This window comes from Mesoplodon densirostris, chromosome 1 (genome assembly GCF_025265405.1).
Source record: "Mesoplodon densirostris isolate mMesDen1 chromosome 1, mMesDen1 primary haplotype, whole genome shotgun sequence".
Classification (NCBI taxonomy): domain Eukaryota; kingdom Metazoa; phylum Chordata; class Mammalia; order Artiodactyla; family Ziphiidae; genus Mesoplodon; species Mesoplodon densirostris.
The window spans coordinates 230,313,434-230,328,931 of NC_082661.1; the positions used below are offsets into that span (position 1 = coordinate 230,313,434).

The 15,498-nt window shown below is 37.3% G+C and overlaps 1 protein-coding gene across 2 annotated transcripts in view; it reads left to right on the top strand.

Moving 5' to 3' along the window:
• Positions 1-15,498, top strand: part of EDNRA (endothelin receptor type A) — a 62,198-nt gene that overhangs the window by 22,346 nt on the left and 24,354 nt on the right. The window contains exons 3-4 of one of the 2 annotated variants that reach the window (XM_060116099.1): positions 12,595-12,722; positions 13,202-13,518. In XM_060116099.1, coding sequence (XP_059972082.1) covers positions 12,595-12,722; positions 13,202-13,235 — 162 coding nt within the window. In that variant the 3' untranslated portion in view covers positions 13,236-13,518. Of the gene's footprint in view, positions 1-12,594; positions 12,723-13,201; positions 13,519-15,498 lie in introns of those variants that run through there. The other variant, XM_060116091.1, reaches the window with a different exon arrangement.

A 15,498-nucleotide genomic window follows, 5' to 3' on the forward strand; every position in this document is an offset into this window, starting at 1 on the left:
TTTGAGATCTAGGACTAAGTAAAGAGTTCTTACACTTGACACCAAAAGTGCAATCTATAGAAAACTGATAAATAGGACCTCATCAAAATTTAAAACTTTTACTCTGCAAAGGACCCTCTTAAGAAGATGAAAAAACATGCTACAGACTGTGAGAAAGTAATTGCAATCAACAGGATGAAAAAACAAGCTACAGATTGGGAGAAAATATTTGCAATCAACATGTCTAACCAAAGGAGTAGTTTCTAGAACATATTAAAAACTCTCAAAATTCAACAGCAAAAAACCAAACAATCCAGGCAGAAAATGGGCAAAAAAACATGAACAGAAATTTTGCTGAAGAGGATATAAAGCTGGTTGATAAACACATGAAAAGATGTTCATCATTATTAGCCACTAGCGAAATGCAGAACTGAAACCTCGGTGAGATATCACTACACACATATCAGGATGGATAAATTTTAAAAATAGTGACAACACTTAATACTGGCAAGGATGAGAAGAAACTGGATCATTCATACATCACTGGTGAGACTGAGAAATTGTAGAAGCACTCTAGAAAAGACTTTGGAAGTTTATTATAAAACTAAACATGCAATTACCATAAGACCCAGCAATTGCAATCTTGGGCATTTATGCCAAAGAAATGAAAATTATGTTCATGCAAAAACCTGTTCAGGCATGTTCATAGTAGCTTTATTTGTAATAGCCTGAACCTGGAAGCAACCCAGATGTTCTTCAGTGGGTGAGCGGTTAAATAAACTATGGTACATCCATTCCATAGAGTACTACTCAGTGATAAAAAGGAACAAGCTATTGATACACACAACAACTTGGATGAATCTCAAGGGAATCATGGTGAGTGGGAAAAAAAAGAGCCTATCTCAAAAGATTACATACTAGAATTCCATTTATATAACATCCTTGAACTGACAGAGTTATTGAGATGGAGGACATATTAATGGTTGCCAGGGGCTAGGGAGTTCAAGGGAGAGGGGAAGGGAGTGTGGTTATAAGAGGTCATTATAAGGGGTCCTTGTGGTGATGGACCTATTCCATGTCTTGCCTGGAGGTCGATACACAAACGTACACATGTGATAAAATTGCATAAGTACAAACAAATCAATGAGTAACACAGGAGAAATCTGAATAATATCACTGGATCATATCAGTGTCAAAAAAATGGTTGTACCAGTTTACATTCCCACCAGCATTATATGAGGGTTCCAATTTCTCCACATCCTCACCAACTTATTATTGTCAATCGTTTTTATTATAGCTATTCTAATGACGTGTAGCGGTAGCTCATTGTGGCTTTAATATACTTTTCCCTTAATGATGAATGATACTGAGCATTTTTCATTTTCACGTACTTAGCTATTTGTATTTCTACTTTGGTGAAATGTCTATTTAAATCTTTTACTCTTTTTAATTATGTTATTTCTCTTATATTTTTTACTTGTAGGAGTTCTTTACATATTCTGGACGGAAATCCTTCATCAGATATATGATTTGCAAATATTTTTTTCCCACTCCATAGCTTTTCTTTTCATTTTCTAAACGGTATCTTTTGAAGAGCAAAATTTTAAAATTTTGATGAAATCCAATTTATCAAATTTTTTTCTTTTATGGACATGTTTCTGTGTCATATCTATGAAATCTTTGCCTAAGCCAAAATCACAAAAAAATTCTCTTATGTTTTTTTAACAGTTTTATAATTTTAGCCGTTACATTTAGATCTATGATCACAATTAATTTTTGTGTAGTATATGAGGTAAGCATCTAAGTTCACTTTTTTGCATACACATATCCAATTGTCCCAACACCATTTATTGAAAAGACTATCGTCTCCTCAAAGAACTGCCGTGGCACCTTTGTTAAAACTTAATTGATGATAAATGTAAGGGTTTATTTCTGTCTTTTCTTTTCTAGTCCAATGACTTATGTGTCTATTGTTATGCCAATACCATCCTGCCTTGATTACTGTAGTTTATAGTAACTTTTTAAACAGGTACTATAAGTCCTACTTTGTTGGATTTTTTTTTCAAAAAATTTTTGGCTATTCTGGGTCCTTTACACTTCTATATAAATTTTAAGATCAACTTGCTAATTTCCTTGAATCTACATAGGAATTGTATTGACTCTGGATGAATTTAGAGAAAATTGCCATCTTAACAATACTCATCCTTCCAATGCAAAAACATTTATTTAGGTCTTTGATTTCTCCAGTACTTGGTAGCTTTCAGCAAACATGTCTTATACTTTAGTTAAATTTATTCCTAAATATTTTATTATTTTTTTGATGATATGTTGAATGGAATTGTCTCAATTTCATTTTTGTATTTTTCATTTCTAGTATATACAAATGCAACCAATGTTTGTATATTGCTTTTGTAGCCTATGACCTTTCTGAAGTCCTCACCATTACACTTGCAGCATCAACTTTTTTCCACAGCTAGTGTGTGATGGCGAAGAATGCAACGACTCTTAGAACAGTTTTGTGCCACTGCTTGATTCATGCTAAGGCACTGGTAGTTTTAACCACTGCTGCTTTTGCACCAATAGTGCAAATGTCAACCAGTAGAAAAGGCAGGCATCTCAGCGTTATCTTGATCTTGCAGGTCCTATGAAAGGTTTTCCTGAACCGTGAAAAGGGATCTCCAGGGGTCCTTAGGCAACACTTAGAGAACCACTGATCTAGATGGTCTCTAAGCACCTGTGCAAAGTCTAAAATGCTGTAATTTTTCAGATCTAAGATAAATGTCGTTTACCAAACTTGTCTTAATAACATTTGCTTAAGTCGCTGATTTCATGGCAGTCAATATTCCTTAGACAATTGCTGCATGTAAAACAATGTACCAAGTGTTCTGAGAGAGATGAAAAGGAAATAGAACATTGATTGGCCCTAATCTCAAGAAAATGGTACAAGTCTCTCTCAGTACTCAAGTGTCTAGGAAAGGAAGCCCAGCTAATTAGTAGGCTAATTACATTAGACTGCAAATTTGTATGTTTTCTGTTCTAGGTAGCACTAAAAATAAACAAAATACTTATAATGGAGATACAGTATGTGTCGAATATCAAGATTGAGAAGTAAAACTAGGTTAAAATCTATTATTCTTGACTTATACAATTTAATGTTATCTCATTTCCAAATGACTGGAAATAGGACAAAGTAGGATCAAACTCATTTTCAAATTTTTTAATTCTTAATTTTACACTATGATTTATAACAGACCCTTGACTGGAAGCTTAAAATAGCCACTTACCTACTGTTTTTTGCTGCATTTTACTTATAGTCAGGATTTACAGTATGGTGCTTATAGCTCACTGGGCAAATTTTCTGTATATTTTAGCTTCTCCCTGGAGAGGAATAAAATACTGTTCATACATTTGAGGTAAATAAATAGTCTCAAGACTTCACCTATGGGATTCCACAGGTACTGACATCCTTCATCCTATTGGGTAGAAAAAAGAAAGGCAAAATGGACTAAAATACTCATAGTTGGGAAGAATAAAAGAGAGCTTGGGAAGACAAAATTATTCATATAAAATGAAAGGAGGGATTGAGGCTAAGCGAGTTTAGGGATAAATGGAGTTGATAATAGTTTCAGAGAAACCAGCTGCAGACTGGAGTTCTGATATGAAAAAAAAATCATGCAATTTAAGAGCTGGCAGAGAATTTAGAGATAAGAAATGTTGGGCCAGAACGAGATTATATGGCAGAGGAGGAAGGCTAAGCCCAAAGATGTCTGACAGGGCTAGAGCTGGAAGCCAGAATTTCTAACTTCCCTGCAGTATATTACATCCTTCCCTCTTCTAAAACTTTAGTGGGTGAATTGTTTACATGCATGTCATCCTTATGTGAAGCATCATTACATGACTGGCAACTCAGCCATCTTGAGCATGTCTTCTTAATTCACTTTATACCTCAGCTATTGCAAATTGTCTTATTTCTTAATGAATTTGTTATTAAATATTCAAAATCACCTCAACCTTATTTACTGTAACACATCAGCTTCAGCATCAATAGTGTTCTTTCTTCCCCAAAAGACACATATGGTATCATTTTCTTCATGCCGCATACCGTATCTTAGTTGGGTCATCGTTTCCATCAACACAGGATAATTGTGACCACATGACATACTTTACAATGAAGAACTAACCTCAGTTCTTAAGATTTCACACATTACATCATTAACTAGGCAGCATGCTTTCAAATATGCCGTTGGCTTTTGCTTTTTTCTACTTATTACCACCTTCCTGATAAGTTCTTTGGGGCTACTACCTAAATCTACATGTGGAAATCATTACCAGTTTATTTTTTGTTTTGTTTTGTTCTACTTTGTTTTCGACTGAATGTTTCTTTTAAATAAGCATTAGCATGTACTACCATAGAGAGTGCTGATTAAAATAAACAGTAACATTTTTTCAGTAGGTTTTGGGTCTTATTGTGTATCCAGGTCAGAGCACTTATTTTCTATAATTAACTATCTTTTCTCCGTCCAGGAAAAGCCAGGTTCATTCTTTCCAGCGTAAATCTTCTCTCCATTATGAATTAAATCCTAAAATACTGACACATACATTTGGCACTAACCTATACAATTTTGATACTGAGTGCTTCTAACTTTTCTTTTTTAAAAACATTTAATTCTTCTCCATCCAATGATCCTTTGGATTTAGGCATATCAAAAAAGTAGAAGTCATAAATCCCTTGATTCTAGATTGGCATCCTTATAGCAGCTTTATCGGAGACATTTCTTTTCATTCCCAGCCTTCAGGTGACTGAGGTTCTTGGGGATAATAAGCCCATATCTTGGGTGAACCATCTTTCCTCTAATGAAATAACCTCTGGGTTTGGAACTTGGTTTTAGAAAGTATTTTTTCAGGACTTCCCTGGTGGTGCAGAGGTTAAGAATCTGCCTGCCAATGCAGGGGACATGGGTTCGAGCCCTGGTCTGGGATGCTGTGGAGCAACTAAGCCCGTGCGCCACAACTACTGAGCCTGTGCTCTAGAGCCGGCGAGCCGCAGCTACTGAGCCCACTCACCTAGAGCCCGTGCTCCACAACAAGAGAAGCCACTGCAATGAGAAGCTTGCACACCACAACAAAGAGTAGACCCCACTCACCACAACAAAGAGTAGCCCCCACTCGCCACAACTAAAGAAAGCCCATGTGCAGCAACAAAGACCCAACGCAGCCAAAAATAAATAATAAATAAATAAATAATTTTTTAAAAAATTAAAAGTATTTTTTTCCTCTTTTTTTTTCTCTCCTTCACCTGGTTGTTATTAACATCTATGTATTTCAGATTCTAAAAAGTTAAGACCTCAGCCAACACCGAAACACTGAATATTCAATGGTGAAATAGATGGATAGTGGGTAGTAGCAACAACCTCAAGTTTTCTAATCTAAGTGCAGAGTAGCTGGAGCAGTTCCTCAAAACCCATCTCTTACAGGAACTAACATTTACAGCCTGCGATGGGTCAGGCCCTGTTCTAAGGGCTTTGCCTGGATTAATTCATTTCACACTCCCGTCAATCATATGGCATAGTTTTCATCTCCAGTTTTCACTGAGGCACAGTTCACTTGCATAAGTCATGTAGGGTACAAGGCAGCCGGGTTCCAGAGCCTTCTTTGGCTGAGTTCCCACAGAATGTTGCTTGCAGCTTTAGGGACCGTCACATCTGTTCGTCTTCTGGGTAGCCATTTCCTTGTGAATGGGGCCCTTTGTACCTGTGGGGTCTGCCACCCCCCTGTACCTGGTAACCTGGATGACTGTCCTTCACGATCTCACTGGAAAAAACAGACAGAAAGTAGAGACGGATAACCACAGGCTGTGCAAATAGCTCACACTTCCAGATACTTACTTTTGTTAACTGCTTTCTATGGATTGTCTCTTCTGTCACACACAGTGACCCTGTGAGGTAGCTGCCATCACCATTTCCATTTTCTAGAGGAGGAAACTGAGAAGCAGCGAGGTTAACCAACATGCCAAGGTCACATGGTGTGAAACATAGCAGAGCTGGGATTCAGTCCAACCCAGGAAGTCGAGCTTCAGGGCCCATGCTCTTTACTACACCAAGCCACTTGCTTTCATTAGAAGGAGAGCTTCTCCATCCCCCCAGGTCATGGAGGGCACCCAGAGTCGAGAACATCTGTGGAGGGTTTGCTCTGCTCTGAGGATGCCATGCTTTCCAAATTCTTGGGCTAGTTGGGAGGCAGGAGGAACCTGTCAAAGGAAAAAGTGTATGGCTAGGGTGGAAGCCATGGGTTTTGTTTTATTTATTTGATTTGATTTCTGTGAAAACTCTGCCTCAATCCGGAAGCAATTAAAGCATAAGGGAAAGGCAAAATTCATTCTCAGTCACGCAAAGTGATTTAGTTTTTTGTAACCAATGTGAGATCTGCAACAGCCAGAAAATATGTTCTCATGGAAGGCCTGTCCTGGGCATCACAGGCTTTATTACCATCCCAGTCTGTACTGTCAGGAGATGTAGAACATCTTTACTGCTGATTGGACTATGTACCAACTTCTACATCCCAGCCCCTGCCCCAGAAAGAAAGAAAACCTCAGAACCCCACTTTCTGAAGACTGGTACTGGTCCGTCATGTCCAGCTTCAAGTGACCCAACAATAATCCATGTTGAGGGGAAGAGAACATTTTATTGACTTTGAGGTTTCCAGCTATTACAGACTATATTCATAAATCCCTCATTCCTTCCTGCGATGGGTGGGGTGGGATGAAGGGAAGGAGGAGAAGCCCTCACCCTCACCGGATGGGCTAGAATGAAAATTAGCACAAAGAAAAACGCACCGCTGGTTTTACTTATCGCATTATTAAGATGCCATGACAATAACAAAGATAATATCCAAGTAATGGCATTAGCATCTGGAATGGATAAAAAGAGGGGGTAAATTCATTTATATTATCCTTTTCTTCATGATCATGAATAATTGGTACATTTCAGTTTATAATTGCAAACTATAGCAGTTCAAAATAACTAACGTCTGTGCGGTGTACATTCAGTTTGTGGATTCTCTCATAAGCATTGTCCCATTTGAGCCTCCCAGATGGTCATCATACCACTGTGGCAGGTATGAGAGCCACCCCATTTAACAAATACAGGAATGAGACATAACAATGGGTAAGTGGCTTACCCAAGGTCACTGTTGCTAAGAGATAAACCTTGTATTTGAACCTAAGTCTTATGAATTGACAATCTAAGTTGATTTTAAGGAAAGAACAGCCTTATTTCATAATGCCAAGCTGGTGAGGCCTGGGACATTAGGCCTGGGACATGAGAGTCATGCATACCAGTTAGGTCACCTGCTATTGAGCTGTACCTTTCTATACTGATGGCTTTAGGCACTGTCGGCATGAGAGGGATGCAAGCTACGTGGCCCCAAGCCATTATGATTTTTTATTTATGTCTATATTTTATTCTATTTTCTGCTCATCCTGCACTATCTGGCTGTCAACTAACTATCATTTTTTTACTGATCATGGCATCTCTAGAGCAGAGGTTTTCAAAGCAGAGGTTGGTGGACTAGCAGCATCAGCATCACCTGGGAACTCATTAGAAGTGCAAAGTCACGGACTTCCCTGGGGGCACAGTGGTTAAGACTCTGCCTGCCAATGCAGGGGACATGGGTTCAATCCCTGGTCCGGGAAAATCCCACATGCCGCGGAGCCACTAAGCCCATGCGCCACAACTACTGAGCCTGCGCTCTAGAGCCCACAAGCCACAACTACTGAAGCCCGCACACCTAGAGCCAGTGCTCCGCAACAAGAGAAGCCACCGTGATGAGAAGCCTGCGCACTGCAACGAAGAGTAGCCGCCACGCATAGCAGTGAAGACCCAACGCAGCCAAAGAAACAAAAAAAAGTGCAAGGTCTCAGGCCCCACCTCAGACTTACTGAATCAGGAACTTGGGGCGGGGGGCACACAGCAGTGTGGTTTAATAGGCCCTCCAGATGATTCTGAACCTGCTGAAGCTTGAAAATAAGTGTGATAAAGCAGTGATTCTCAACCTTGGCTGTACATTGGAATCACCTGGAAGCTTTAAAAACTTCCGGGCTTGTGTTCCAACTCCAGAGATCCTGATTTAATTGGCCTAGGACAGGGTTTTTAACCTCAGCGCTACTGACACTTTAGGCTAGATAACTTTTCATTAGAGGGCCTGGCCTGTGCATTGCAAGATATTTAACAGCATCCCTGGCCTCTACCTACCAGATGTTAGTAGCCTCCCAACAATTTGTAATAACGAAAAATGTCTCCAGACGTTGCCAAATGTTCCCTGGGAGATAAAGCACCCCACAATGAAGAGCAGTCATCTAGGGGCATGGCCTGGGCATGGGTATTTTTAAAAGCTCCCTCAGTCATTCTAATGTACAGCCAAGGCTGAGAACCATTACTCAGGAGGGCTCGTATTAATGAGTAGCTTTGGATGTGCAATGCACAAATCACAGAACCATTTAAAAAGAACAATAAAAATGGGTGTAAAGTAAAAACAAATCAACCTGCGGGGAAGACTCAGACTGCTCGCCCATAAGTCAAGGACGTGAACTTCAGGGCATAAATTTCACAGCAACCATTTGGCGCCTTACATTTTTGCTTACTTTCTGGTTGTCAGGTATGTTCCAGAAAGCTGACATAAGCAGGTACGTTGTACATACTATCAATTAAAGATCACAACTAAGTAGAAATTGCTTTGTACCAAATATAGTAGTGGCCAGACATCCTGCTTTTGGATCTAGTCATTCTAAAAACAGGGTGCTTATCAGTGGATCATGTGGTACAAGTCCTTAGGTAAATCTGTTTCGACAGGTTAAAAAATGCAGCCTATCAATTTTATGTTGATTTTTCCACAATCCGAATCAGCCACACAAATACAGAATTTCTACATTAATTTGTGCCATTTAGTAGTGCTTTAGTTTTCAGGTGGAGATCAGGACTTTAATTACATTTCAGCTGAAGAAAAGTCCCCTCAGAAAAGTCCTAAAGCAAAATCCATGCTCAGCAGATGACCCTCTGCTGCCTAGGTTGCCCTGGGCTGTTCCTCTGTGGTCCAGTTGAGAACCCGATTGGACCATAGGACGGGCGTCATCTTCAGGTGCCTGCTCTGTGGCTCTTATCAAGCTGGACAGTCTCAGCACAAAGGGAGGGCTCTCCAAGCAAAGTGTTTGGCAGCCCCTCTTTACCGTGGACTTTTCAACAGAACTGTATTCTCCCACCTCCTCCAACAACTAGTTGAACGGTGCACTGTTTGTTTCAACATAAAGAGTGGAAATACTACTTTCAGATACTGTTAAATGACTTTTAAATAGAAAGTAAATTATAAGATGAATGTGTTTTCTGTGGAAAATTGCTGCTATCAAATTTCAAAATGTGAAAATATGTCCCTGAATTCGTGAGTTGAAATCATTAATTTGTTCAACACCTACTACATACGAGGTACTCTGTGATGCCATTGGAAGTTATAAATATGAGGGTTACATAAAAGCACAGACCCTCTTATGGCAAAAATAAGCTATGACTGCTCCAAGGTTCCAGATTTACCCTTGAACCAATCCGACTTGTTAGTTTGTCAGACTGGTTTGGTTTTTCTTTCATTGAATTGATATTAGCTTGTTAACAATAATGAAATCAACTAGTTCTTTTACCATGGTCTGTTTATGCTAAGCAGTTCTTTATCTTTTCCTATCCTAGTCTAAGTGGTTTTCCTCAACGTGCTTTTAAAATATCAAAACATTTTAATTAGGCAATAGAACTGCTTCCCAGAAGTCTGCTCTAGGAAACAAAATCATAAAAGACCGCTGAAAGGTATTATTTCCATAATGTTCTGACTTTAAAAAAAACAAAACAAAACAGGATTTATGTACATAGGGAGTTTTCCGGAAGAAAACACAATTTATAATTAACAGTGCTTGCCTTTGGGCAGGGAATTAAGGGGTCTTGAATAGGAGGGAGACTTAACTTTTCATTGTACAAGTTTTTATACGCTTAACTTTTACCATTTTAAATATTGTATTTTCCATTTTAAACGCTAGTGAATAACAGAAAGGATACATTTCCTGTAGTCTTTCATAAGCTCCAAAATGCCTCTTCTAAATAAGAGAAAAATAGGTGAGCTATACTCTATGTCTCTTTGATGTCTTCCTTTTGTATATGTTTTCTTGCTAAGACAGAGTGGGCTGAAAGGAGTCTTTGAATCTAAGATTACTCCAATATTGGTTCCATGAAAGAGGTTAACAAGCAGGTCCTACTTGAGATTGGGTAGTTAAGCAGGGCCTCTTTGAGGAAGCCAGCTTTAACCAGAAAGGGAAGTTGCCTGCAGGTAGGACCCTAATTTCCTGCTGGCAGCATGAGAACAGTTACTATCCATACATCCCTTGAGAATGAAGTGGATATACGTCAGGGATGTCTACACCGTGATTGTACCTAAAATCTTTTTCCAATGATTTCTTTCATTCTCCTTTGTCAGTAATTCCCAAGAAGAATCAATGCTGGCAAAGAAAAAAAAAAAAAAAAAAAAAAAAGAACAACAAAAATAACCAAACACCTATTTGTGTCAAAGAAAGACAATTCTGTGATCTATTTGGTGCTTACCAATTCCATGATATCTTTCTCTTGAGTGCTTCCTTTACACCTAATTAAAAGTTTAAGCAAGCATGAAACAAAATATTTCAATTGAGATTGGAAGGGCCTGAAACAATACATGCTCCGTTGTGTGTTCTCCCAGATCATTTTTCTTAGCACTTGTTACTTAGACCTGCACAGGATTTCAGAGTCTCCCTTGTTAAGCCAAAAACATCCTTTTCTTTTCTCTCATTGTTGGATGTGTGAATTGGGAAATCCATCCACATAGATTTCAGGATCCTCTGTCTCCGGGAATGAACCAATCATAACAATTCAACTGTTCCAAAACTTATCCTATAACAATCCTTACACATTTTAATTACATCTCTCTAGTCTTTAGTGGAGAATTACAGTTCTGGGACAAAATACTAAACCCTCACTGTGTAAAAAGTAATTTTCAGGTTTTCTTTTTAGGTGGTGATTCATCTCAGAAATAATGTTTTATGTGTTTACTTGCATCAGGCATTCATAACTAGCAATGAGCAATGGTATAATTATTTTTTAGCTTCGTGAGAACTGTCAGAGTTTAGGGCAGTATTTCTGTGAAGAGCCTACTGGTTGTCCTTGGACAAAGGTATTTATGGAAATTCTGAGAAAACATCAACCAAGACCAGTTAGAGTGAGAGGAAGAACAGACAAGCAGTAGGGCTGGATTGAAGGAAAAGGTCTTTTAGAAAACTACTCAGAAGAAGGGAAATATGTTTGAAAACCAAAAAGAGAGAACATCAGAAATTAAGTCAAACAGGATCTTAGCCATAAAGAATAGAATTATAGATAGCCTTATGTTAATAAACTCTCAAAATGCATAAGGTCTGATTTTGTATTTCTCGGGTAATAGTTTCCTATCCTCTTTCCATGGACTCATATTAATGACCACGCCAACCATGAAATTAAACCTTACTCTTTTAGAAATGGTAGAACGAAATTGGAAGGTCAACTTAGAGTTACTATGGCAATAAGTACTCTGCAAAAAAAGAAGTTTGTCAAGTTAGTACAATATTATTTCCTATTGAGTGGAGTAAGTTTAAATTCTGAGTCACTAAGCAAACATAAGAAAGGACATCAATACCATTTTTACTCTTGAAAAGGCATCATAGATATTCAGCAGAGACTGCCTCCTTTTAGGTAGTTGAGCTATTATTTAAGGCCATGCTTCTAGTACGATACCTAATTAGATATCTCTAATTAGATATCAGCAATTCACAGAGGATTTATGTTCTTGCTACTCACCACAGCCACTAGAGGGTCATCACCCTCTCCCTGGAGCAAAAATTTCAAATTGTCAACATGGAAGAATAGATGTCCCTGCAAATGCTACAAAGAGGTCACAGTAACCACATTTTCTTGTATGATAAAGGAAAATCTGAGCCTAAATAAACATAGGCCACTGGTGTCACACCTGTTGAATCAGGTCGGCAAGTTAAGCATGGAGGAAAAGGTGAGTTTCAAGTGGCTTTAGCTGTTAACCAGCTGGCAAAGCCAGTACATTCTAAACCACTTCATTTTCCCAGTATTCTCCAGAACATCTTATTCAGAGCTTTGGCTGCTTGTCAGGAGATAATATAATCTCCCAATGCCACTAGCTGAAAATGATTCATTTCACTCATGATTTAGTAAGACTTGATCAGAGATGACTGTCTGCTTCTCAGTTAAGCTGTCATCCAAACCCCCAAATTTTGCTCCTCTCTGAAAATTAGGCGGCATGACTACTTCCTATAAGATCAAAGTTTTATCTCTTGTTATTATATTTATCACTCTCCACATTGTTCAGGATTAAAAAATTGCTGAGGCTTTAAAATATGAAAAAAATGATGATAATACTCTATTGCTACCACACTAACTGAAAAGCAAAGTGAACGATAAAATTTAGAAGTTTGGAAGCCTAATTAGAAATATAAGTGTCTGTGTATCCTATGCTGGCTCTGCCATTTCTTACCATGCTCTTTCCTTTTTTCAGCTGCTGGCTGGGCGCTGGCCTTTTGATCACAATGACTTTGGCGTATTTCTCTGCAAGTTGTTCCCCTTTTTGCAGAAGTCCTCAGTGGGGATCACCGTCCTCAATCTCTGCGCTCTCAGCGTTGACAGGTAACGTGGTTCTTTCCCCTTACTCTGTTGTTGGGTTTAGAAAAGCAGTTTTGTCAGAAAGAAGAGAACTCGAGGAGCCTTGAGAATTGGTGTTCAAGACAGTTGTTCATTAGTTCCCAGGAATGAAAATACTAGCAATCTTGCTCTACTGTTTAGAATTCCTTTCCACAGTTGCTGATTACCAGCCATCTTTGGTTCAGGCAACTTGTACCGAGAGCATTTCACCAACTATATCCATTTGACATCCTTATGGCAACGAAGGAAAAAGGAACATGTTAGGTGGAATGAATGTTGGAAAAGAAAATTCTAGGACATCCAAATTCTGTATTTTCAATGGTAGATTTCTCATTAGAAAAAAGAAGATACTGTTCAATTGTGTTTCTAATGCTTGATTAGTTGAACTGAGTGGTGAGTACTCAGAATTATGTTCTAATCTATGCTTTTCTGAATACCTGAAATGCTTCCTAATTTTTAAAAAGAGGACAACAGAAGCACCCCTTGATCCAACTCTGAAAAAAACCATCAAGTATCTCAGAGTCTTTCCAGAATTCTTCTCAAACATGGATGTCAAGGCGTCAAGAAAGAAGTCCTTCTGAATTCCATGAACTTCTAGAAGGTATTTTCTATACCTTCTAATTTTCATAGCAGGAGTTATAAAAAATGAAGTTAGGAACTCTATAACACGTTTTGTGGTGCTTTTTTGTATTGAAAATAATCCTTTGCAAATGCTGTTTAATGTCTTATTTAGGTGGTTTACCTACAATTTAGAAGAGGTTTTCATTTTTCCTTTCACACTCTGACAATCACTTTATCAGAGCACCTAAGTCCCATCATAATAGAAATAAAAGTCCCACTTTCATAAAGAACATTTTAGTGTTTACAGATATTCATTATTTATCATTAACAATTAATTTTCAGGACCAAAGGTGTTACTGTTAAAACATAAAAATACTCATTCCATTGGTAGTAGAAAATTATAATGGTATCCTTGTTATAAATTTATGGTTATAATAATTGTGAAACACTAAACAAAATGTTTAGTAGTGTTATTAAAAATAAATTTATTGCTGAAATTAAAACAAAAAATTCCATTAGTAGTTTAAATTGCAGTAATGCTATTGACAAAAATGCTACCACTGCAGTGGTAAACACAAAGATCAGAAATAATTTCATCACCTATTAGTAGGATTCCCAGTGATTCCCAGGAAAACCTGAGGTCTACATAGGTTTCTTCTGCATCATATCAGATGTTAAGTGCTGCTGCATAAAAATATTTACATACAATAGATGGCCACTGTATCACTTTCCCTTGACAAATAATAGATTATGCTACTGTGACCATGTCCTAAAAAATTGAGCAAGCATTTATAATCTGGACTTTATTCACTAATGAATTCTCATTCTGCTGTTCCCACTCCTAGCACGCCAATAATATCATTTCCTCTTGTAACTAAAGTATTGTATTATCTAAAGATTAAAGTATATTAAATTATATCTATTACATTACTAATACATGAAAATTTTTTCCTACCTGTATTTATCAAGTTGTATATTTAGAGATGTAGCTAGGTATTTTCATTATAATATCTAATTAAAATTTTAAATTATAATATAACTCTAAAACCCATATGGGGAAAAGAAATAAGAAAATAATCATGATAATTTTAAAAAGAATTATGTTTCCTATACACATATTCCTCCTATATGATATTCTTAAATGTTATAAAGCTACAGTTTTAAAACAATGTGGTACACACACATAAACACATTGACAAATCAATGGGAAAAACAGAAACCAGTGTCAGAGTGTACAAGAACATATTATAGGCTGAAATCACTTTAATGGGGAAAGGAAAGATTCATCAATAAACAGTGATATGTACCATATGGGGAAAAAAACATGTTAAAGTCTTATTTTGTACTATATATGAGTAATAACATTTATAATTATTACCATTTATTGAGTATCAGTATGTACCAGGCCCTGTTAAAAATACTTTCCAGAAATTATTTTATTTAATCCTTATAACAACACCTGTGATGGTGCTATAATTATCCCCATTTTACAGATGAGGAAGCTGAGGTCAAAAGGGCTTAATCAAGGCCAATTGGCTACTAAGTTTTGGAGCCATATCAAATAAAAGTAGTGTGCGTTCTTAACCACTATGCACAAGCATGCAAAAACTCAAACCATAGAGCAATAAAAGAAAATAAACCAATATCTATTTGATCTCTAGAAAAGGAAGACTTTTTGAACCTAAAGTGGATGGTAGAAAATCTAAATAAAACTATAAATGCATTTCAGGACATACAATTTTAAAACGTGAATATCAAACATTTATAAAATTAAAAAACAAATAAATAAAGCAATAATCCAGGGAAAATATTTCCAGCAAAACTATAACATGTTAATATTCTTGGTACTTAAAGAAGCCATACAAATAGTAATTAAAATCCTACTACTTCCATATAAAAAGGGCATGAGTGTAAAAATCACCAAAGAAGAAATTAAAATGACTAACATATGAATCATATTCATATTATCAAAGAAATTCTCATTAAAAAGCATGTTTCTCAAAATCTGGTGGTAGTAGGGAATTGAATAGCCCTTCCAGAAACTAAAGTCCTACAAATGTTTTTGCCTTCTGACCCCGTAATTACAATTTTTACGATCAATTCTATGGAAATGATCCAAAATTTGAACAAAGAAGTCAGGTACAAAGATGTTCCTTACAACAGCAGTCCCCAACCTTTTTGGCACCAGGGACAGGTTTCA